This window comes from Phasianus colchicus, chromosome 8 (assembly GCF_987193195.1).
Source record: "Phasianus colchicus chromosome 8, bPhaCol1.hap1.1, whole genome shotgun sequence".
In the NCBI taxonomy this organism is placed as follows: domain Eukaryota; kingdom Metazoa; phylum Chordata; class Aves; order Galliformes; family Phasianidae; genus Phasianus; species Phasianus colchicus.
In genome coordinates this window covers 14,109,435-14,135,989 of record NC_143443.1, presented here as the reverse complement: position 1 = coordinate 14,135,989, position 26,555 = coordinate 14,109,435, and the positions used below count along the sequence as shown (strand labels likewise).

General features: G+C 35.7%; 1 protein-coding gene across 8 annotated transcripts in view; it reads right to left on the bottom strand.

The window, feature by feature from the left end:
* The window catches only part of KCNMA1 (potassium calcium-activated channel subfamily M alpha 1), a 446,296-nt gene that overhangs the window by 49,322 nt on the left and 370,419 nt on the right, over positions 1 to 26,555 (bottom strand). For 6 of the 8 annotated variants that reach the window (XM_090144985.1, XM_090144986.1, XM_090144987.1 and 3 more), the window contains 3 exons: positions 14,078 to 14,171; positions 3,313 to 3,436; positions 182 to 406 (listed from right to left, as the gene is read on the bottom strand). In XM_090144985.1, coding sequence (XP_090001111.1) covers positions 182 to 406; positions 3,313 to 3,436; positions 14,078 to 14,171 — 443 coding nt within the window. Of the gene's footprint in view, positions 1 to 181; positions 407 to 3,312; positions 3,437 to 14,077; positions 14,172 to 18,184; positions 18,479 to 26,555 lie in introns of all 8 variants that reach the window. The other 2 variants (XM_090144990.1, XM_090144991.1) reach the window with 1 other exon arrangement.

The following is a 26,555-nucleotide window of genomic DNA, read 5'->3' as shown; positions in this document are numbered from 1 at the left end:
CAAATATCTTCTAATAAGGTCTCACAGGGCTCTGTTTTCATAGATACAGAAAAGGGAAAAGCTAAGTCCTCAGGCCTATAAGTAGACAAAAGTAAAAAAATGCCTATGATCAAAGTCCATATGAATCTGTCCAGTTGGTGTCCTAAATCACAAAATATCAATAATATGGCTTTGGACTTACAGGCAAGATTGAAACCTTGGGGAAGTTATGCAGTGTCTCCCATTCCCTTCTCAGGTATTCAAGTGAACCCACAAACACAATGTGCTTGAGTTCATGGTAGTGAAAGTTGCTGGCTCGTAATGGCATCACTAAATTTCTTAATCCAATCAAAGCAGATTTAACATCCCCAAATATGCAAACGACTACATGCCCACTTAAAACTGTCATCGCTGCTTCACTTCGAGTCTAAAAAACAAAACAAAATGAGAAGGGAGAAATGAAACAAAGGGAAGCTTAAATCATATACTGAGTTTTAAATCATGGAAAACACAACTATCAATATTGTTTATGCACAAAGAAGCATTTTGATAATAGCTGTTCATTTTCATACTTATTTATCCTTCATTAAATATGCTCAGCAGAAGAAAATTCCATTCTTGGTAACAAATCCTTCAGCGTTCAGAAAGATGTACTGGACCAAATTCTGATCCTTTATATGTTGCTGCACATGTGGATTAAGACTGGTTATAATAACAGAAGCACTGTGTATTTAGTTAAGAACAAAATGTGACCTGCAGTGCATTTAGCTGTTAGAGGGATTATAGGAAATATATGCAAAATCATGCCCTAGCTTACAAATCACTAGTGTTTGTTTCAATCAATTTGAAAATGAAAGCACGAGTGCCCAGTAGTCTTAGTAGGTCTTCATGGCATCACAAGAATCTTGTGTGTCTTCTTATTCTCTCAGGGTGAATATACTTATTTTAGGACAAGCTGCTACTACCACAAGAAGCAACTTAAGAACCCTCTGCATGGTTCTGCTTTACAGTGAATGCCCATTGCATTTCACAGAGCTCCACTTAATAAGAAACATCTCATGTGCAAGGTCGTGACTAATAGTAACTTCTCAAGCCAATCAGACTTTCAGAGCTGCTGGGAAAAAAAACAAACAATAAAATAAACACCAACTCATGGAGAACATTTAAATGATGCTCAGAATTACCTTCTCATCTCAGAGACAAAAATTACATTTTTGCACTAATCTCATTAGTGGCAGTATCAGTTGAGCAGGCAATTCAAAAACCATGGTGATTAAATAAAGTCATTATGAAACCATGATCTTCATATCTGGAGCCAATCTTAACATTACTGCACTCCATCAAGTAAGTGCAGATCCACTCATATCATATATCATACTGTAAAGAAGTTTTGGCAATGAGTAAGACTGTGGGGAACTGCAGTTTTCTCCCCTCAGTTATCCATGGTGCAAGTCCTGTTTCTGAATTGTGGAAGTTTGACAACATATAAAATAAATATGAAGCAGAATTGTTCATTACATAATAATTAGTCATTTTCTAATTTGTTAAAAAAAATAAATACATGAGCTTTCATTTTCTCTTGGGCAATTAACATGACTGTCCATTTCTACCATAACAGTGGTCTTGGCTCTTAAAACAAGTGAACACAGAAGTGAATGCTGGAGTTGAGCATGTAAGTCATCCCATGTATCTACACATGGGTCTGAACTACTGAGATTTTAGAAGCCAGAAAACAAGTCTTTAAAAATGCTATGTAAAATGAGGTACTCTATAATCATTAATCTGTATGTAGTTATGTACATATGTATGGCAAAAAATAAAATAAAAAAAAAAAATAAAGGAGTTATTACTACCTGATAATGCTGGAAACCTGTAGAGTCAACACATATATTGAAAAAAAAAAGAATTATTTTCAGATTGAGAAATCATCAAACATCACTTAGAAGACAACCTCAGAAATCTTCAAATTATATTCTAGTTTGTATGTTTGCGATCTCCAAGGATAATATTAATTTGCATAGATCATAATGTAGGCATAAATTGTAGACTGCGAGTTTGAGAAGGTGTAGGGAAGCATTTTGTATATAGTGCCTTCAGCAGCAATGATGCACGAAACAAAAAGAACCTGGCCAGAATTACAGATTCACAAGCTAGTAGGGAGAAAAACTGAAATGATATCATCAAGAGATAAGAAGTGAGGCAGTCCATAATGTCGTTTTCAGATAAATACTCTTCAGAGTGGGACAGCATATAAAGGTCATTTTGAGTCATCTGCTAAAATGCCTTCAGAACATGAAGACAGATTTCTACTGCTGTCTATTACAAAACACTGTGCAGCAGATCTGCATCTCCTTGCCTGCTGAATACATATAAACGCAGACTAATTAAAATTGTTCAGCTAGCTCTGTCCCACAGCTCAGCCTCTGAAATTCAGAATCGACTTGCTTGACTGTCTAAACACTGATACTGCAATTCCAAGCAATGTCATGGTTATTACAGAAACCCCTGAGGAGAAGGGGAAACAAGCTTTTTACCCCTGATTGTTACAATAAACCAGGGCTGTCACCATCATTGGATGCACCATGCCACAGTACAGGAAAATCTAAGAGAACAGGCTGAGGAAAAGCTTTATAAAGTGCGACAAACTGAAGATCCAACAGGGAGTTCATTTCAAATATCATCAGTTTTGTGAATGAGATCTGGAGTTAGTTACTTGTTACTCTTAGGTATGAGTACATGAACACAAGTGGCACAAACCTTCACTGAGCAAGATAGATTGTGATAGGCCTTCTAATTATTTTTAATGACTTGAGTCAGTTTGATGGCTTCCTCAGTTAAACAAACGAAACAAACATAAAGTAGGCTCACTAAAACATGCTATGAAAGCAGATTAGTGGTACTACTTACTCTGGCCTATTTGGGCTTCTTGACATGTTGGAAATTGAGAGAGAAGTTTTAAGAGAGCAAAATTCATATAAGTAAATAAAAGATAATGCAAAACAACGCCTGCCAGTATTAGAATTGTTACTATCTTGCTTAAAGAGATAAATGGGGTAAGTAAATATTTAAATATTTCCAGCATGAATTCTCTAGGGATTTAAACTCAATATGCAAATTTCAACTTATGAAAAAAAAAAAAAGTATATTTTAGACCACTTTTTATTATTATATTTGGCATACGGGTTTATATAACAGTAATTCCTTAATGGAAACGGTTAGCTTCAATTTCATAATTTCACTGTTTCTGTTTTCAGTATGATAGCACAGTTTACAAATTAATCGATTAAATATCAGTTTTATCAGTTCAAATAACCTCTTCTCGTCAATACCTACCAAAATGACCTTTTCAATATCCTTGGCTGGACACCAATGAAACATTCCTGTAGAGTCATATTTTTTCACATTGGCATCCATATTGTCAATCTGTTCATTGCCAGGAATTAACAAGGGGTCATGCCTGGGGAAAAACAAGTTGAGGACAACATAAGTGGAAAATATTATGAATTATGGATGGAAAGATATCCCAGGAGCAATGTACAGAAGGAAAAAAGTAAAAAATGAAATGAATTTACACTTTAACATGCTTCCTATGTAGGTACCTTAAAACAAAAGCTAAAAGCAAAAAATGTTTAAGGTTTAAATATGAAGTGCAGTTTGAAATATTTTCTATATCCTTTCTACACCAATAACCATTTGGTTTTAAACAGGGCTTTTTGACACCATCATGTCCATGAAAGTTTTTTTTTCCAGTCCCACCTCTCAAAAATAAATATCAGAGTTGCTATTAGCATCTGCAATGAAGTAGAAGGGATAGGAACACAGCCCCATGCTGACTGACTGGCATAAGTATGGAAAGCCAATTACTTGCTTTTACCACATACAACTTCTGACGTGATGCTCTTCACAGTAAAAGCTTTAACAGGCTGCACTTTAAATATTTTAGCAATTTGCCCAATCATATTTTGCTTTCCCAAACTGAAGCCCTTTAAAGATTCAGCAGTATGTCATTTTAGAGCAGACTGACTAACAAATGCCCACATCTGGAATACATGATTATAATACCAAACAACAATGTCCATTTTTCTCTGACAATTGTATCTGTGATAACCTCCTAACTGTTGTGAAGTTTGTTTGTTTGGTTTGGTTTCCAAAAGATTTGAAAGCAAAAGTGTTTTCAAAGAAGAAGGAAATCAATATTTTTATAAACTTGCTTTCCAGCGACATAGCTACACTTAAGCACAGACACATACAAGAGAGAATCGTTTATTTATATGCTAAGAATCAGACATTAGACTAAGAAGCAAGTGACGCAAGAACTCTTAGATTATAGTGAAGATCCCTCCGTGACATCATTAAGTAGCAGCATTAAATGAGGACCTTGTTTGCAAGGCACAGGAAAAAAGGAACCCTGAAATCTTAAAACTAAGCAAGGAACAGACCTGAGTTCGGCAGAACTACAGTCCTAATGTTTCTGTAGTGAATGCTAGAAATATTCTAATAAAGAACTGGTACATTTCAAAGAATAAAATATTTGCAATATAGGAATGTATTAAATAATCAGAGGCAGGCAGACAAATTTTAAAGGAGTTTCTTTTCTGCAGCCTTTTAAAGAAAAGTCCATATTGGTTGAACTCTCAAAACTGGCAAGTTTCCTGCTTTTCAAGCATTTGAGCCAGCAGGCTGTGGTAAGACACTTACTTTTCCATTGTCCACTACAGCAAACTTTGAATGCTGTTCACAGTATAGGTTAAATTACACTGAATACTGTCTAATAAGTTATCATGCTTATGGCAGTTAAACTTGTACGGCTTAAGAAAGGCATATTTTCTAATTTCTTTTAGGTGATTAATTTGTGTAATTTCATAGTCATTTTATATAGTTATTTTATATATGGATGTATGTGTGTTTATCTATCTATATTATTGAATGTTTTCCATGTCTGTCTCTGTTTCTAAAGAAGAATCTTGGTCAAAAGGTGGAGAAAGCATCAAGAGCATCAGCTGTGAGATGGTTTTCCTTTTTATTTTTTCCCCACACTTTCACAAGACAGTTCTCCACCAGCCTTTCCTAGAGCAGTACTGAAATAAAAGCAAAGTTCACTAATCAAATATTCCAATTTTTCCTCTTCTCTTCTGTTCATCAGTTAAACTACATTAAACTAATCTAAAAAATGCTACATTCTTATTTCCTAATCAGTGTGCCCTGTCTGCTCTGAGACAAAACAGATCAGCTAAAGCTTTAACAGAAATGAGTACCTAATAATACTCTAATCTTTTTACAAAAAGGATACAAATTGAAAGGTGATAACAGATATCTGACATGATGTTCTGCTGTCTTGAGGTCTGAAACAAGTTTTAGTGTGAGTGCTCTAAGTCTATTGTAGTTGTTAGATAAGGGCTTTGCATACTATTAAGGGAATATTCAAAGTAATTTGTGCCAAAAATAAATTAGAATTTTACTTGGATATTTTGTTTTCTTGTTACATTAGAGTTTAGTGCTATGGAACGAGTGAAGGGTATGAATAATTGTATATAAGTTTCTATTGATGTTTTAGGTATTCATTTTTTTTATTTTTATTTCTTATACGTGTTACTTATTTGCAAGATAACTATCTGGATCCTCTATTTTCACTTCTTGGAGTACTGCAAGTGGGACTCTTAAAAGCAGCAAGCAGGAAGGGACATGCAGCAGGAAAGTATGTAAATAGATTCTATTGTACTACTTTTGTTGTAAGGGAATGAAATACTGCCTGAGAAGGACACTGTGATAACACTAGTGTCACTATGTTACAGGATCTCTGTTTTTTTGTATATAATTGTACTTATTAAATTTGAATCACCTGAGTTACGCTAATATTTTCTTATCTTTAGTCAGTAATTTTCTATTCTCAATAAAGCAATCACTGGAGATGTCTTCAGAGGTTGAAAATTGTTTATTACTAAGCTTAAACTTTTTCCTCAGATGACAGAGAATATTTAAAAACAAAAATGATCTCCAAACTTGTTTGTTTGTGTTTTAATTCCTGCTCTTTTTATGAATCGCTACGTTAATACCACACTATTACTACTACAGATATATATACACTATCATAAATGTGATGATGAAAACCTGTTTCACAAATATGCAAAGTTAATTAAGACAGACACAGAGGCCAGTGCTGTCAAATCTGCCTAACGGGTTTGAACACCTTCTTGCCATTAAAATCCAAATTTCACAAAGCATTACAGTTGTCCTTACAGCCAAATCAGTGACTAGGTGTTTCTAGAGCCTTTCTATGTGCCTCACCCTTGAAGATGGCCCTGTCAAACTCTGCTTGAGCTGCACTGGCTGGTTATTCTGGAAGAATTGCATTTGCTGCAGACATGTTCTCCAGAGATACTAAGATATCTTGATGGCTTGAAAAAAGCTTGAAAAATTCACACAATGTTTGTTTTGACTTGATGCTTGCATTGCCTTGCAAAGCATCTGGTCATTCCAGCTAGGAAAATATAAGCTTGTGGGAAAAGAGAAAAAAAAGTTGAATTCCTCTCATTCATAATCTCAGTTTAAATATAACTTCTCTGGTTCTCATGGTGGATACTATATACGCATGACTTAAAATGGAGAGCAAAATACAATCTTTTCAATTTTTGAAAAGCATGTTACATCACTTATAATAAATTAAACTTGAGAGAGATAACAAAAGCCATGCTACAGTAGCAACCCCCAAAGGCTTGACTGGAAGACAACAGCAAAACCATAAATCCCATCTCCAGGAAACCTGCTACGAGGAAGCTAACATTACATTTTAAGGAATACTGCATTCCTTGCGGTGTAACTAGTACAAACTTGCAGTTTTTGAGTCTGGATCTTCTGAGTAATAACAGAAGGACAGAATTGGAAAGACTGACAATTGTAAGCATATCCTTTGTCACCTTGTCTTAACCCTGCAGCTATCACTTACGTGCAATTGTACATGAGAGCAATACACATTCACAGATCTCCAGTGGAATTCTTCTGTATTTTGGGAGCTAGGAACTAGAATTCCACAGGACCAGTACAGACCCTGATGTTTTTTTTGAAAACTTGTAGTCTTTTCACATCATTAAAAAAATGACTTTACTCTTTTTTGTTCTACCCTTTTATAAAATCAGTGGCAAAAAAACATCTCCAAGAGCAACACATCCTCTCTTTTTCATGTTCCTGTAAAAGTCTGCAGTTTTACCCTTCTCATGCAGATAAACCATGTCCGGATTTTGCACACGAAAAGACAGTAAACAGTCTGTTACTTGAAATTCAGGGTCTTGAAACTCACCTTGCATATGGCCCGTGGACTTTTGAGTTTTCCTAACTGATTTTGTGTGTGAATGTGGGTGTGTGTTTGTGAGTGCAAGCACACACATAATTTTAGAAGGAAGGACATGGTTTGCTGAAGACACGACTGAAGGCACGCTAGAGAATGTTTCATGCCTTTGAAATTTCTCCTACAACTATCCTAACAAATTGTGGCAATTAACATGTTGTTAGATGTATGCAGCCAGTGCAGGTGCTAATAATTGAAAAAGCATTTAGAGCTTTTACACCCTGGCTGAATATTTCATGATGTGCTGCATGTTTCAATATTTACTCAGTGGGCCTCTGTCACTTCAATCTTCTCTGACTGCTTTGACTGGTGCTATAAAGCTGAACCAAGATAGAGTGACGGCTTGTCACAGGCAAACTTCACCGACTCCTGCAGCTCACTGGGACTAGCTGTGAAGGTTGTCACGACATTCTGATGGAATTCAGCAAATGTTTTGTGACTAATACACCCAACATTTGTCGGCTACCATTAGCCATTACCTGTGACCCTCTGCAGTCTGTGTGAAAGGCATTAGTTTGTAATGAGAATTTGTTGCCTACGTGTATCATACTAATGACACTCCTACTGATCTTTACTTTCACAGGTTAATCAGCAATGAAGTTTGTAAGGATTCAGTGTACAGATGCAAGACCCTTTAAGAAGAAAACTGAATGCAACTAGAGAAAGAAAACCTGGAGTTTTACCATTAAATGCTTTCATTGTCATATACAGAATCTGTACTAATACTGGCTTCAACATTACTCTGCCTTACTCCTTCCCTAAATTGGCAAAGAATAATAATGTACCTAATACAGGGATTATACACAGTGTCAGCATATGGGTTGACACAATCCTCCTTCCTCTCTATTTCTTCTTCCCTCCACTTAAATACCAAAACAGTTTTTTTGTGTGTTTTCTTTGCTCATTTTTTTATCCTCAAAAGAACTATGGATGAGTTCACATTAATTTATCAAGACTACCAAGGATGTTGATATAGGGCTGCTTACTGAAAGAATTTTGCTCATTAACGTATCTTGATACCTCAGGACATGCCCAGATTATGCTTCTGAAGTATGATCTCTTTATGTAAGAAAGTAACAAAATACTTAATTTTCAGACTTTTATCTAGGAAATTCAACAAAAAGGAGACAAGGCACAAAGCCAATGCATCATCTGTTTTTAAAATTTTCCATTTACATCTGCTTAAGCGGCAGAAGTAGCAATTGTTGAGTGGTAGGAGAAAGAACCTGAAAAACTAATTTCTTATTTGTAAAATATAAATTCACAGTTAAGTGGCATTATAAGACATAGAAGTGTTTTTTCCTACTTAAATGAAGTGTACTCTTTAGACCTTATGACAAAAACTATCTCTGTTGCAAACCAGCATTACAAAAATTCATTTATTTTCTTTAAACCTTGTATAAAGCTGAAGAGCTTTTTCTTTCCTTTGCTTTGATCTGAGTAGGTCTCCTTTTATTCTGAACTTCATAAAAGGCCTTGTTGATTTTTCCACTGGAAAATTCTGCTTTCTTAATCTTGACACTACCCTCTCATCTCAAAAATATTTGCAGAAGATTTCACATTTCAATTTGAGAGTGTTCTTATTCTCTTGGTTTGCAATGCAACTACCAATGTTTCTACAGAGGGTTAATATATACTACTCCCTACCACCCAAAACTTTGACTCTATAAACTTGTTAAAAGAGGTTTAAGATAACAGAGGGATTACTGAACTATTCCTGATGTTTGTATTGGTAGAAGTGAACTCATAAAACAACCAAGAGGTGAACTGTGCTATTAAATGTCTGCTTTGTCACAGTTTAGTTATCATTTCATGTTATCACTGCATAAAGTTAGCCTTAGTAAAGCCTTAACAAAGGATATAAATTTAGAGCACAGTATGAAAATTTCCAAGCATTGAGGTCATAGATAGAAACAGTTATTATGGCTAATCAGTGAATTTTACCTATTCAAACCTTATCTGGTTTAGGGTAGACTCAGAAAATGATCAGATTAAACTCATTTTAACAGTTTTTGCTTGAGAAATGTTCCCCCTCTAGACCTCTCACAGCTTTTTTCACTTCCTTTGGAAAGCTAACTTTTTCAGCAAGAGGAAGAGCAGCACTACAGTGGCACGGACTGAGTGGCACTGCCATGTATACATGCTAGTGTATGGCACTGGGGAGGCAGATGAGGAGATGAATGTGCACAGTCATTGTTCACATACTTAGAATATTATAGCCAACTTCAAGAAAACAGACAGAAGGTTTCCTCCTCACCGTTGGACAAATAATCTCATAATATCTCCATAAACGTATGCCAAAATCTCACTTTTTCTGTGTTACTTAGCTGGACTCTGAACCAGTTTATGGTTTGGTTGAGAATTATTTTGGATCTTTGATAAAGGAAAATCCTCAGGCTTACAAAATTCTCCTTGGCATCACACTGAAAACCCAGTGTCCTCTGATGCCTGGTTCTTATGTGATCAGGGACACTAATGATAATGACCCTTTGCTGAGTATGCTACTTGTCTAGAGGCCTATGTCAACTACACCACTACATTCAGAGTGGACAGGGACAAACTATTTGTTTGCTCTTCAGGCCCCTTGGGCCCTGTCATATACTATTTGTTCTTGCATTAAGAGGTAGTTTGATTCAGCTGGGCTGACATTTCCTTCAACTCAGTGTATTCCACTCATGCAGTAGCAGCCACCAAAGCATTAAGTGAGGACTTGAGCCCCAGCAACAATCCTTTTAAGGAGCTTTTTTGATTTAAACCCAGGGCTTTTCACATTTTATTGGTTACTCTAGAATTGAAAATGACACTTTTTTTTTTAACTAGCTTTGCTAGTTGATACTCAGGCAACATAGTCTCCTCATGTGTAATGTGGCTATTCATGAATAACACTAATCAAAACCTTTGACTGTCAGATGATGAACACGTGATTTGATTTCACTTCCTGACACCAGAAGCATCAAATGGTCTCACTTTCCTCTCTATCTCATGAATAAGGAAACTTGATATGTGATTATTTCTCATGACTTTCTTTTCTTTCTGCTTTCATTTTAGTTTTATATCTTATTGTAATAGGACGCCCTTCTGTTTACATCTTCACAGAAGTATTATTTGTTTTTCCTGATAAAGTTTAACTTATATTTGAAGTGTGTATTTAATGGGGCAGCCTTCTGCTGAGAAAAAACAGGTAGAAAGTAATCATGACAGTGCAGAGTGGCTCAATATTTTTCTAGTTAATTTTCATTTATTGTTCCTGATTGATCACTGGATTTTTTCAGTGTCACATCAGTGTGATCTCATTCGATGCGATGCAGGAATTAGAACGGTAACTTTCCAAATGTGAATCTAAACTACACGTGATGCATGCAGAGCATATTTGTATAGCTACTATTTTTTTGTTTTCCAGTTAGTAACTTATTGTCATTTAGAGAAAACAGTATCAAAAGATGGGATTGAAAAGATGCCTTTATTCCAGCTATCAGCATCAGGTTTAATCATAGAGATTTCTATTTATGTGTGAGTGAATCTCAAAGACACCCACCTTCTGACCAGGTCTAAATAGGCAGATCTCTTGTCACAATCTCCCAGGGAATGCCTATGATACTGATTCTGTCCTCTGTTCTGCTCAAATGATAGCAGGAATCCAAAAGCTGCAGCTCATGACATTATACCTTCTTCCCTGATTTGTTCCAGCTCTATGGAAATCTAAAATCTATGCAGCATTAACGTTATCTTAAATATAAGGCTGCTTAGAAACTGATTCTGTAGTTGCAGCCCGGATTACAATTTAAAAATTAAATTTCCACATACTATTTCCTCTATAAGCTCTATTAGTTTTCCTGTTCTCCAGGCCTCCTATAAACTGAGGACCACAGCTGAGGAAACAGTCTGCCAGCTGTTTCTGTGGGAGGGTACGGGTGAAGCTGCCTTTGAAAACAAGCTCTTAATGTAAATTTAGGAAAGACACTGCAAAGTTAAATATTAGCTGCAGATATGACAGCGTTTTAACTGATTTACTTCTTGTGTACTTTTAGTTGATACACTGAATATTTCTGGGCAGGAAAGCAAGTAATTGTCACTTTGGAAATTTGAAAGTATAGAAAAATGCAGATAAGATAGCCCCCTTTTCTTTATGAAATAGCTGAATGGTGCCTGGCCATTGTACACAAAGCTAAACTGTTTTCTTCAGATTCTATTAGTTTTCTCTTATTTAGCACCTTGAAACAAAGTTAAGACAATGCAGATGAAGGGTAAGACAAGTAGACCATTGGATCTAGGGGAAGGCTGAGGGTGCCAAGACAGGGCTGGTGAATAAATTTAGCAGCAAGAAAGAAGAAAACAATGTCTGGATCCGGAAGCCTAGCAAGTTCTCCGCTTGCTGCTCGACCCGTATTTAGCAATTCTGATGTGCTACTGAGCAGACAGCTCAGGCTCAGGACGACTACTCTCCCTCAGTCCCTCTTCAGCAGGCAATGAAAGCAGGCTCCACTTTGAAAATCTTCCCCCATCATGCAAACTGACACAGGCATGCTTTTCAAAAACCCACAGCCAATCTGTTGATCATTACTTATTTACAAAGGCCTTCGGGCAGAAAGTCCTGTAAAAACCATACTTGATACGGTATACACTAGCTTTTTCTGCTTGTGGAAAAAAGTACCCCTAAGGCTACCTCAAACCATCACTTTCTATTGCACATAAAATGTACCGTGTAACACTAAAGTATTTAATATATATGGTATAATATATCTACTGGAAAGGCATTTGTGTAGAAGTATGTTACCCTGTATTTGGTAATTTGATGTTTTGCTGAAGGCTATGACTTGAAAAAGCCTGCACCTAGTACAGAGGACCTGTCATCTCAGTACCCAAGAGCCAATAGAATAAAGAAGTACCCTTAAGCAGCAAAACTTTGACACAGCTTTGAAGCATATGAAAACAGTATAACTCCACAGAATTATTATTACTCAAGATCAAAGAAATGAGGCATACTTTACATAGCAAACAGGGACAGTGCACTCAGCTCCAAATGTTTCAGCTCTTTCTCTCTCTTTCTTTCTCCCTTTTTATTTTTACTTTCCCCAGATTAGGATTTGGTCATGGGGCAATGTCGCACAGTTTTAAAACTATAAATGGTTAAAACTGTTAGTGCTAAATAAGAAGACTGTCCAAAGGTAGGCTAACTGAAAATGATGATAGGATGACAACTGGCATAATAAAAATGAGAAGCTTGTCTCTACACTCATTTTATTCCTCCTCATAAACTGTAAACAAGCATGTAAATCAATATCATATGGGCAAGACTGAAGAAACAGAAAGGCAGAGAACCTTTAATGATACATTTAACAGAAATAGATAGTCAATATGAAGAAAAAAAAAGGGTGTTGGGTGCATTTTCCTCTGTGATCAATCTCACTTTCAGTTCTGTAGTCCAGACAGAAATGGAGAAGACTTCTGTAAGTTATGCCCTTAAATATATCCTATACTGCTGTAACAATTAACAAATATGGATGCTCCTTTAAGTGGCCAAACAAAATTTCTAGTCTACTGACTAAAATGTAAAGAGCAATATTCCAAAGTTGTTAAAAGAACAAAATAATGTCAATAATAAAAGAAAAGCATGAATGATTTTATATAAAGAGCTATACATTCATATCATTTCTTTTCCTTTAATTTCTGCAAATGCAGAGCAGCTACTGTTATACATACACCCAAACCCCAAACTGTATGTAAGTGCCTGTTCATATACCTAAGTTTAAATTTTTCTGTATATGTATGCAGTGGAAAATCTCTGCTGTGCTACTTAGTTCTGGATACAATTATGGATTGAGATTCTAGGCTGACCTCTTCAGATACGCAAAATAGAGGAGAAACAGCCTCCTTGCAGAAAGCTTCACGTCTACTATTTGATCCTGTTCTGACTAACTTGAGAAGCCAAAGGGTAAAGTACAGTAGACAAAATGCATACACCATATTATTTTAATACATTCCAATTTCCTATTGCAGTTCTAGTTTTAACAATTCTCTTAGAGGAAAACTGTCCTATGGAAGAGAACTACAAAATAATACAAAGATATTACAAGCATAAAATAATGTACGTATAGCAACAGGGGAAAAATATTACTAACAATGATGTTTTCATTACCCACTTTTAGAGTATATACTACCCTTTAAAAAAATCCTTGTATTTCATAATTAACGTGCTTTTAGCCTGAGTAAAACTGCATTCGTTTTGAACTTTGCTTTGGCAAGTACATGGATTATTATACTTTTTTATCAGTCTAAATCAATTAACAGAAATTTGATTTCAATCGACAGGATAAAAGGAAGGTAATATTCAGGTTCATTTTTGATTGTGATGATACATCTCACATATGGCCTTAAGTACAGAAAACAGTACTCAGAGGGAATCCAACAAAAAGAGAATTGCCTAAGGCAAACTAACCACACGAGTTCCTCTGATTGGTTAGTGCTATCATTAGTGCCACTGCTGTTTAAGAACTACACACGGGCAGGACAGGGTGACAGCTAAGACTTTAAAGCCTATGTATTTTTCAAACAGCTTTTCAAACTGTTTTTCATGACAGAATTTTTTTCAGCTCTATCATTAACTGCTGACAAGCTGACAGAATAAATACTTCAGCCTTTCAGAAACCATCTAACAATCTTTTTTTCCACTGCCTCCCCTTATTTTTTGATGTGGGGGGAGGAGAAGAGGAAGAGAAGAAGAAAGGAGATGAAGATATGAGTTTCTTACAGTCTTACCTCATCAGTTTGGGTGAGGAGTTGGGTGAATTTCGCATGCCTCCGTTTCGTTGCTTTTTTTTGGGTGATAGTGTTGACGGCTGCTCATCTTCAACTGGAAATATAAGGAACTCATGAGATTAAGCGCTGTTCTACATGCCATATGAAATACAAGTGAAGTAGTAAAGAACACACACTCTATGTCCATTCACGCACTGATACTTCATTGCTAACATAGGCCTAACAGTAATAAAAATCAAATACATGTTAGTCAGAGAAATTGGTTTGAAGGAGAAGCAGGTAAGAGTACCAGGGTTTTGAACAAAGGCGTTCAAATTGGTTTCAGACTTCAAAAACATGGGAGGGAACCACAGTTGGGTTATTCTGAGCGTTATTTTTAGTTAATCTGTGCTACAGAAAAGTAGGATTAGTGCTCTGCTATATTTCCAGAAAGATAAAGTACTATTTGCAATACAAACATAATAGCTGCCAGCCTGCTTTTGCTAATGAGCCAGACACCAGTTGGTTCTTGCTCCTTACATGCCAAATAACAGAGTCTTCATGAAGAGATGTAAAATATTCAATGCCTTTATGTTCAATGATTCAGTTAGTCAGGACTCTGAGAGCAGCCTGCCATTGTGCACAGATCTCCAGCACAAGTCAGACCTCATCACTCCACCCTTCTCACAAAAGGGAGTTGTAACAGGATTGAACAGAATGAGGTTGAATGGTAGTGGGGAGACAATACCTGTATAACAGAGGATGCATATGTTATGCAATCTTTTAATGAGGATGAGGTGCACTTTCAATGACAGATCAATTTCCAGATGTAAAATCACTCACAATTTTGTCAATCATAAACTGTTCTTAGATAACCTAAGCCACAATGTGCATTACTTAAAGAAGTGCAAGCTTCCTAATAGCTCCTCTATAAGAATTAACTACCATCATTACTGGTTCGAGATCATTACTGTACTTAATAATCTGCACACAAGGTTTACATTTGCTAGCAAAGGGAATTATGCTTTCCATCTCATATTCACACTAATGCTGAATTATTCTAATGGAAAGAAGGAAAAATAGACTTATTTCCTCCTATTGTTAACTAGAAAATGAACTAGAAGGTAATACAACTGACATCTAGAAATCTGCTAAAAGGCAAGAGATTAGTAATAGTAGTAGTAGCAGCTGAATTAAAAGAGCTTAATATACATTAGCAGTGCACAAGCAGAAGCCGGAAAAAAAAAATCAGTTTGCAGTAAGCTACATCGGAGGAATACCAAAACTACAAACCTGGATATGTGCCACCCTACATTTACCTGAGGACAAATTAGCTAATATTCCTCTCCTTTGGCCCTTTTCTGACAATATTTTATTCCATTCTGTGTTCTAGTCTGTCATGTCTAGTTTTTAGCTATAGAAGGTCATTGTGCCTTGGTCAAGACTAAGGTTGGGACCTGATGTGCTGTCTTTTTAAGTGACCTGGCACTACCTAACACATCCAGGCAACTGAAGCAAACCATGGCATTTCAAATAAAAACAAACAAACAAAAAAAAACCATCCGAACAACAAAAAAAAATCCAAGTAGTTGTATAAATTGTTGTACACAATATAAGAACAATAACTGCCTTATAATGATTAATTTCACTAATTTAACTTTCTTTTCTTCTCAGGCAGCATTCACAAAGACAAAGACATCTTCTGACTTAACTTGATTTTGGATGCTTATTGATTATTAGTTTAGCTCTATTCTTTGTTTGGCTAGGAGATAGAAAAGCTTATAGAAAATTCTCAAGATTATGCAATTTGAAATTTCTTTCAGTGACATTTTCTTTCTGGGTTTAAGCTAGACCAATTCACTATTCAGTTTTTTGTAACCAAGACTGTGTGTTTTCAGAATTATTTTGTTTGTAATATCTTTTTGTCTCTGATTGTAACAAAGATACAATTGATATGTTTCATTCTCCTAGTAGTAGTAACTCTAAATTTCACTTAATTTTATTGGCTACTGTGGAGCTACAGAAAGATTGTCAATAGATTCAGTATGGTACCCTAAAGTATACTGCTATATGATTTCAATATTGTAAGAAATCTATATACCTATCATGACCACATGCAAAATCTTACAGGAGCACAACTTTGTAGATTGTGTTATATCCAGAAATATTTCTGAGAACAATAAAAAGCACTAGTAAGTAAGAGTACCTTATCAAGTTTTCAGCAGTTAAAAAGATTCATCCAAGCCTTTCAAATACTAAAACACCAAAAATCTTGTGTAGTATAAAGTCCAACATTAATGTTCTCCAGTGCTAACAGTTGATACTATTTCGGCATCCAATTATAAAAGAAAATCTTGGTAGTAATCATTCAGAGTAACCACATACAGATTTCTAGCAGTCTGCTGTTATTTTTGATACAGCATCTACAGTAAATAAGCTCCCTCTTTTGATACGTGCTTGTCATATTCAAACTATGTTACTATCACTAAACTGCCTGTAAAGTCCAAGGTTCATGTGGTTCACCAGTTAACACGTCAGCAAATCTTTCTCAGATTTCTATTCATAACTAAAGTAATGCCCTTCTTAAGCCATGAAGCCATTTATTTTTATTGCAGTAATGAAAGATAATGTATATTAATCATATTACGTTCAAACAAGATTTTGTTTTTCTATGAAATCTGTACGCAGTTCATAGTGTTTTTGCAGTTTTGGAGATGCAACTCCGTCAGAACAAGAGAAGACAATCTATTCAGCTGAAGAATATGAATGGAATGGAGACCATTATGGCTTGGTTCCTAAAAGCATTGCAATGATCACTCACTTCTTATTAATAAGTAGGGTATAAAACATATTTAATGATTATCCTTCAGATACAATTATATATTTCCTGCATATTTGAAGAAATAGATCCAGCAAAATTTTTAGTAAAGTCATAAAATATCATTTCAGTTTCATGGTTTTTGCCTGCATTAATTTAAAAGGGAGTCTTTGATGTGCTTGTTCTTAAGAAAGACAACCACATTTGAATAATGGGCTGTGATATATGACAACTCAACTCTGATATTCTATATTTGACTTAGTGCTTTTGTTACTGAGAATGTGCCCCCATTCTTAGTATATCTGATGTCTTTATGCTACAGGAGTTGTTTTAAAATACAGTCATATTATATTATGGAAACTTTCCTTATCAGCTTTCAGGAAAGTGCAAATAAGTTCAAGAATTGGACACATTACAGAATTAGAATTCAATTCAGCCTCTGAGTTCTAATAAATTTCAAGAGCTTGTTTTGCACATCCCTAAGTATAAAACTTAACGTAGTGCTGTAACAATCCAGTGCTCAACTTGTCTATCAGGCACAGAATCTAATAGTTTTGCAGTTCAGGAAGACTTGGTGCTAGAAAAATGTCAGGCAAATCTAACGAGGCTTCAGATACTCTGGTTTATGCTGGAGTTTAATTTAAAGTTATGCTGATGTTTTAACATGTTTGCTTATTCTTGAGTAAAGAGAATTCATTATTTCAATGACATAACCTCCAGACAATGTTCCATGAATTGATTTAAGATGTGCTGGTAATTTTAACAGCCTTAATGTGGAGTTGAACATCTGTAACAACATACTACTTGACTTTTATTCTCATTCCTTTTTTTTTTTTTTAAAGTAAAATAAAGGGAATGTCTTTCAGAAACAGTGGACAAGTTCATAACTTTTTTCTTTTTTCTTTTAAACCATTTTTTAAAAATAAATCTGTCTCTTTCACCATCTCTCTCAGGTCAAGAGAAGACAGCTTATAGACACCATATTTGGACCACCAAAAAGAACTGTGATTGGAAATACCATTTACGTCACTGATCATCACACAAACTGTAAGAGCTGGTAAACTCATTTTGCCTAGAATGTAAGCGCATCAGAGCAAATAAACCATATGAAAGATAAAGCACAAACCACCCAGAAACATTAGTTGACTAGCTATCTTGATTAACTTATTAATCACCACGTCTAGAGAAACCCACATCTGTAAGCACTTAACAGAGCATTAGTAATGTCATAGTCACATTGAAAACAGACTGCAAAACCATGCACAAACCAATTGGAATTGCTTTATTCATCCAACTATGGGGCTACCTACGGAGATCTTGGTTCAACCCAGGCTTTTGGGAGTGGTAGCGATATTTTACAGGCAAGCTGAGTGCCCTTTGCAATCTACAGTAGGTAGATTTTCCTTGTTCAACAGAATTCAATAAATTAAGTTGCAGCAGCGAGGGATTGTTGGGTAGGAAGAGGCTCCCTTTACGGTTATTAACAAGTGGAACAGGTTCCGGGGCTCCTTCAGTGGACTTGGCACCAACCAGTGCAATAGTAGCTGTATTCTTGAATTGATATGAGCTTTTTGGGTAACTTGATCTAGCTGCATTCTTTACTTCTAAATAATAAGAAAAAATGTAAATTAATTTCCTTGTATTAAAAATTATTTCAAACCATGAATCAATTTTAACATCATGTGGAATTACAGACCTTAAAGCTTAAAGTATCGGTTTCTACTGTTGAAATAAAGGTTTATACCTGCAATTTTCTTTGCTTTTCCCCTAAAAGAATATCTTTCTAAAAAGAATACTTATAAAAGGATTATTCCACAATATTATCATCTTTAAGCAATAATCCCATCCTAGGGTAAGTGTGTTTCAGGCAACTCTTATTTCCCACCTGTTGATAATGGTTTTGAGATTTACTAGCAGTGGAAGATGTTTATCCCCTTAAATCTCCTGAAAATGACAGAGGAGGTATAGCACTCTGTTGCTGTTAAAATAAACAAGGAATAATAGACGGAACACTTCAAAATTGTGCAGTCATAGTTAAGGAATTAATCCGGTGTTTGTGAACCTACGTAAAAGTAGTTGGATATTTAGAACTGCTGAGTGCTGTGCATTTCAGATCAGGTATAGCACCTCTGAAAACAGGGCTAATAGGTTTAATTTCCTAAGTATGGTTTTGAATTGAAATGGTGATTCTTGATCTTCTAACATATCAAATTTCATTGAACAAAAAGAGCATTTAATACCTCCAAACATTTTTTGGTACAAATATGCAGCTGTGATCTTCTCCAAATGCTCTTTTCATTATGAATGAGTATATCATTGAGAAGAAGGTATACTACTGAGCCTGTAAGATCATCTATTTTCTTCTATTTTGTTACATATGAAGAGGAAAGGAGGTTAAGTAGGAAGTCGTTTATGGACTGATAATCTTGCAGCATTATTTGCATATGTCTGAATCGCCTTGAAGTTTCCCTGGAGAACTTTGAATAGACAATAGCTCAAAACTGTTTAAGCAAGTTGGCAGGGGTTTTGGTATTTTTGGGTAGTTTACCATCAGATAGAAACATTATCTGTTAAATGGGCAGATAAATAAATAGCATCCACATGCTTGCCATTTGTATTCAAGCACAAAATCTACCTCTATCAGCAAAATGTAATTATATGTGAATTATAGGAGTTATTTGAATGTACTCTTTAACTAGGTTCCAGTACTTAGTAACAATCTATCCATTCCCATTCAGTGATCTCTGCTTGCCTCTACCATGAGTGATACAGAGAAGAAATCAGTAAGAGCAGAACCAGAGTCTATCTTGGTGTTTCTTTGTCTTTGCTAATAAGAGAACATCCAATATATAGTAATAAGAACGCATACTCTTAAGAGTTCAGATGGATTTAAAATCATTCATGGAGAGCATGTAGCTGATTAGCAAAACTTCCACAAAAAAAAAAAAAGCTACATATCATGTTGGAAATATGTCTTGAAAATTATCAGCCTTACCTTGGAGTCAGTGTTTTTTGGTCAAATCTTGTACTTCTATCTTTGGTATCCCTCCACTGAAACAATTTTCAGGTGATAAAATATATCTGCAGAGACCTATCTCCCTATACAACCCACTGGTCAAGCATGTATTCATACAATTTAAAACATATCCATTCAGTTATATTTTTAAACTACTTACTAACATTGGAAATACTCTATATGTACCTACTTGCCTGCATCAAGCATCTTTACAAACAATAGAAGACTAAAAACTATTAATAATGTTTATCATCCCTCCAATAAAATTGTTTAAGAAACGTCATCCTCTTACACTCACTTTTGGAATTCAGTAAGTGATCATTTCACATGTGAGATCTAATTATCAAGCACTAAACTTCCATAGCAGTGTATGTCTTATGGCATATTCCATACAGATATAAGCAAGCTTTCCCAAGATTGTGTAATACAATTACAAATTTTTAACCTTTGGAGAGTAAAATTGGTTGCTTTTATTCTATATAGCCTGTGTCAAACACATGCAAATACATGTGTAAGCACAGAGATGCGATTTTGAACACACATATAACTGTGTTCTCAGATTAAGAAGTATTGTATAACTAGGAGAGAAATATAAGCCAGCACTGTCACTTCTCAGACACATAATACAATGTGCAGAATTTAAAACACTTGTGTTTTTAAGAGTATTCTGTTGTCCAGCAAAAGCATTTTACTTTTATGAAGTTCCTTAAATCTGATATCATTCTTGCACTGCTATGTGGGCTCAATTCCATGGAAAACATATTTGCAAAACAGAGATTGCTCTTAATTATATGGAACTGAATACATCCTTACAGACTGCCACTGCCTCATGAGGTTTGGCAACCAAACTGTTTGGACTGGGGTAATCTGTTATAACACTGTGCAATTTTAAACCAGAAGTTCCACATCCATGAGGGTCCACTTCCCAGTATGTGATGAGTTTAGCATCAACAAGCCTACTGAAAAAGAACTATTTTCTTGTCACAGTTAGATTAGGTTTTCTTTATCTAATATGATATAAGCAATTATTTTCAAGGAAAATGGTTACAGGATGAGTGTTCTGCCTGCATTGTACATGTTTCCACAGTCTGTAAGAACTATTCAGGACATTCATCATGTACCCAAAAGGCATTATTATTCTTAATTAAGAATTGTGGCATTTATTGGTCATTTTGAGAGCAAATGAATAGCTTATTGAGAATAGCAAACAATAAGGAAGTAGATAAGAGATTTAATTTAAGAAATACCATTTTTTGTGTAGTATTTCTAACAGCAGTCTGGGTGAACATTTAAGGTATTTTGGAAAATGCTATACAGAACTTGATCAAAAAACCTGTCAACATTAGATAGGTAAAAAGTAATGCCTTTAAAATGTGAGATATGAATGGGATTTAGATAAAGGTAGTCTGAAGCTACATACATTCCTACCCTTTCCCTTGACCCTCAACAATTCCCTTCTAAGCTTAATGAATATATGCTTGCCTACAGAAAGTATTAGGGAATCGTGACTGTTTCTATTTCTATACATTTTATTTATTCTAATGAAGATAATTTGAAATGCAATCTGGAACTCCCTGAACATTTCTTAAACAACCAATGCAGTTATTCTAATGCCTATGGCAATCTCTATTTATTCTTTGTAAGCATACACTTGCCACAACTTAAAACCAGGCTGAGCTTTAATTTAAATGTAACAAGGCAGAATACCAGTGCAGTGATTTCAACAAAATGGCTGAAACTGGCTTCAGCATGATTTGCCTGGAAGGGAAGTTGAAAATGTGTTTTAAAGGAGAAAAAAATATTCCAACCAAAACCAGACATTCTAAACAACCACCACCAATACCCACCACTCCATTCCTCCCCCAGCTCTATCAGCTGCTGGGCTTTCAGCGCCTCTTTCGCCAGACACTAACGCAGTATTTTCCTTCATAGTCAGCCATCAGCCAGAGCTGTCACTTGCAGATACTTCATTTTTGTTTCAGCCTAATTCATACTGCACCCTCTTAATCTCTGCAGTGAGTAATGCCATGTCCCTCTGCAGATACGCCAGATTCAGTACTAGAAGCACAGAGAGTGCTTTTAACTACTGGACTATCATCATTTGAAAAAAGATTTTATTTCTCCTCCCTCCCCCCCAGCATCACTGTTCTTTCTCCTAAGCATTCTCCCAGCTGCCCTCCAAAGGAGCAATCACTGCTCTGCAACGTGGCTTGCCTTCCACAAAGCCCAGCTTTCACATGGTAGGTGAAGACTAGCTGCAGCTCTGTATTACTCAATGCAAATAATCAATATGCTGATTGAGCTTTAGGCTATCAGAGATCTTTCAATAGGAGCGACAGCAAGCCTGACTTCCCTCTTTCAATGACAAGCCTGTTTAGACTTTGCTACCTACCACTTTGTGAAGCAGGCAACTGAAAATACCCACAGCAATTTCTCCAAACTGTCAGCTATTGCTGTGATTCCACCCAGCACCCCCTGAACAAGACAACAGATTAACCATTAGGCTAGATATGTTGAAAATATACAGCTTCAACCTTTCCCCAGCTAGCTCAGAGCGATGTATAGATGATTATTTCAACCGTCAGCTGCCGCATAGACTTAAACCCCTGCACAATAACTCCTGGATTCATCTGCCCCTTGTCAAACTTGCACAGCTTTAGTTTGAGCATACACAGTGTGGCAGTTTCACTGCGGATCTAGAATAATCCAGACGGCTGCTGTCTCTTTGTTAACAGGAAGCTAAACTGATGAGTTTGTAATGCATTTCTTATCAAAGGTAGCTTCAGAAAAGAAAATGTGCCCCATCAGTTTTGGTTGGATTTTAGCAGACTATCCAAATATGGTTTAATCAGAACACATCTAGATACAAATAATATTATTAATCTTCTTTAAAAACCACTTTATAACAATGAATTATTTTTGAGATAAATTTATTACTACTGAATTATTATTATTTTTTTTATTATGGTAAGAGATATAATGAAATATTTGACTAGAAAATACAGTGCAGTGGTGCTTGACAAGATACAAGAACATTAATTTTAGAAATCACAGAGCAGCATTTGGTGTCTGAAATGGAAATTCAAATGAAAGAAGATTGCTTTTTTGGTTTATACATGCACTGCAAACTCAGGAAACGTCATTACATTGCTTTGTTTTCTTTTTCATACAAGAGAAAGAGATGTGCTGCATGTCTATACATTTTAGTACCATGAGAAAAGCAGGAGAGGCTCACTGACGAGACACACTGTAGCTGCAGAGTGTGCCATCTAAAGCAGGTAAGAAAATATCAAGATCCAAGAACATCAAGGATGCATCATTTCAGAAAAAAATTACAAATAGTGAATGGTGTCTACATGAGACGTTCTCTTTGAGACAGTGCAGACCAATAAAGCATCTTTTTGTTATTATTTAGTTTTTGTTGTCCTGTGCTTGTACCTTTTGGCTAAATGCTGTTAACACTGATAAAATACTGAATGAATTGCTCTACTTTGGTCTTTTTTTGGGTTATTTGTGTGTGCTTGCGTGTGTTGGTTTTCTCTCTCTCTCTCTTTTTTTTTTAATCTATTATTAATACAAAATTTAATCAGAGTGTCTTTCAGTCTTACTTATCGCACAAAATGGATTGAAACAGGTATAAATTTCTTCCTCATCTTTGTTTTTCCCTGAATGTTGTAGAAAAAATACTTAAGACAAAATGCAGATTGCTGCTAGGTTGGATTTGCCTATGCATTCTACATGGCTGCTCTGATATTGTGCTAGACCTTGACAAAGTAAGTTAAAGTTCCTGAACTTTCAGGGTCACACAAATATATAGAATGAAAGATAAACTGCAGAGGTGGTTACAAACCCTGCAAACTTTTAACTCAATTTTTTTGATGAAAAAAAGCTCAGGCTATGTATGCTTTTATAGTACTTGCAGCATTTAATTTATTTCTAAGGGTAGAGCAACCCCTTAAGGTTAGTGTAGAACTTGGATTTCTCTTTGCTCTTCCAGTCTAATTCAAGAGCATAGATACTAAGAATGTTTTCCAGGGGTACCAGTTGTTACCATTTCTCTATTACTATGACTTCAGCAACTGAAGACTCTATTTAAGGCTGTTCAAATTGTGGCTGATCTGAAGTCCGATGAAGTCAAGAGAAACACTTATATTAATTTAAGTGGACTTTGGATCGGGAGTTATTCACATCTTGTGCTTCAGGGCAAAAGTTGATAAAATGGGACAGGAAGAAAGTGCTTCCCATATACATACTATTTCACAATTGGCTTGGACACTTTAGAGAAGAGAAGCTTCAAATTTCATGGGCCTGGCATATTGTTCCTATAGAGAAATATATATGAAGAGCAGTACTGTTTGCCTGTAAAAAAACATTTTTCCTTTCCTAGGAGTGTGCACAGTAGAAAAAAGCAACTTTATCTCATTTCTAATTAAATCCTAACTTTGATTAAGTCATAATTCCACTGAACATTTTCTCTGTTTCCAATTTTTGTATTCTCTCATACATTTTTCTTGATTTTTAGGTTCTCCATTCTCCACTGTCTTTTCAATTTATGGCACATTCTGCAATTGTTTATGGAAGCCATTACATCGTCATTGGCAAACTGTCAAATTAAAAGCCGCCCAAATAAAAAAAAAAATTAAAAAAAATCGATGCACTTCTTCACTATCCATTTAGTTATCCAGTTGACTTCTCCACATATTACAACCATACAGAATACTATTTGGGATCGGGGTGAAGAAAGAGACATGTCTGTAAGTTCAGTCTCAACTCCTGCAGTAATCTGCATTCAGGGGCGTCTGTTTTCCAAACAGAAATCAAACTGAAAGCAATTCAGTTTGTCTTTTGATTGTGTACTTTGAAGAATAAGAAAACTCATTAGTATAAATAATCTCCCTGTTAAATTTAAAGTTCTTTTAGCCCATTTCGACAAGGTGTTTTGCTGTCTGAACACTGAGGAAGGGAAACAGCAAAATGTTACCCCTGTGTCTGAAAAAAGAGCTGTTCAAGCCCTTGCGTGCCCTACCCTGTCACAACCAGCCTGGAACTCCATTTTAGAACTCCAGCCGCTGCATCTAGCAGATGTATAAAAAGATTGGTTAAAGCCACCTTTTAACTTTTTAATAGAATATCTGATGGCCTCATGGCTACAAGCAGAGGACTGGGAAACTACTGACCTCAAATTTAGTTTGTCTACTGACCTGTTACACAGCCTATGGTTTCTTGCTTACAATCAGTGTCCTCTTAAAAGTACTGTTCACTCATAGCTCTTGCTAAGACTCAAGTGGCTAAATTATCTGAAAGTTTTGTTGACAATCACTCATTTTCAAAGATGCCCAGCATAACTTGAGGTTTGGAAAATACATTTCATAAAAACATACATCATGCATGTGATATGTGTATATTGCTATTAGTGTTTAGTTTGTTTTGTTGTTTTGTTTTAATTAGACACGACGGTATATCTCTTTCACGTCAAATAACTGTAACATCTTTTTTCTTTCCTTATAAAATAAGGAAACAAAACAACCAAACAAAAAGAACAGTGTCTTTTAAAGGATTTTACTACGAGTGGTGCTTTGACCATTCCCCAAGGCATGACATGTAAAGGCAAAAGGCATCCTCCCAGGGAGCTTCTTAAGAGCAGTATCACACAGCAGACCGTACTGTTAACATTTTCCACACCCACAGTTCTAAATCCAGTGCACTGTCATCAGCTATCCTTGTCTTAGTACACAGAAATCCAGCGTACTGCCTCAGAGAGGATTTCAGCATCACGGGTAAAGGACACAGAGGTAGAAGCTGCAGCAAGAGCAGCAGTAGGCTGTGATTATGTCCTTCTGTCAGTCTGTGGGAGGAATTCATCCTGTTGCTACTAAACAGAAGTTTCCACTTAGTTACTGAATAAACTGAGCCCATTTAGTCACTGCTAAATCCAGAAGTTTTAACCCGTTATTAAGAAAATCAGAATACCAAAGACCAACACTGTGTCTATTTACAATTTCCATCAGCTCAATTACATTCAATGGAAAAATGTAAAACAGATAAAAATAACTTCATGAGAAGAAAAAAAAGAAAAAAGATCACAGGAGACCCTGCTGATTGGTCTGCTCCTTGGGACTAGAAATCCTGTATTTGTTGAAGAGATGGCATTCCATAGGATGAGAGAGTGCATAGAAAAGAATAGTTATATGCTTACTTAATCTACAAATCTGAACAAGTTCTTGTTGCAAATGTTTCCTTCCTGAGAGCTTCAGGAAGTTCAGATATCTAATTAGAATTACTAATTTGCTATCCAGTTCAAAGTGCCAATTTATCTCTACATCTTAAACACACACATTTCCACTGTGACTCCGGCTTACATATCCTTTAGTTTTAAACTGAAATACCTTTTCATTAGCCTGCTCATGACAAGTTCAAAAATACATTTTTGATGAAGACGTTTTCATCAACTCACTTCCTGAAAAAAATACATGAGGTCCCCTTGCCCATTTCCCTGTCAGCACAACACTGCTGAGTGAAGGAGAGATTTGCTTAAACTTCTTATAAAGATAGGGGACTGTACACTTAACTTCTAAGATTTCCCAAATTCTTCCTCTGCTTCCTTGTGAGTTGTCTTAGAAATACACAATTTATGGGAAATTGCTTAGGTGGTTTTTGTTCCCATT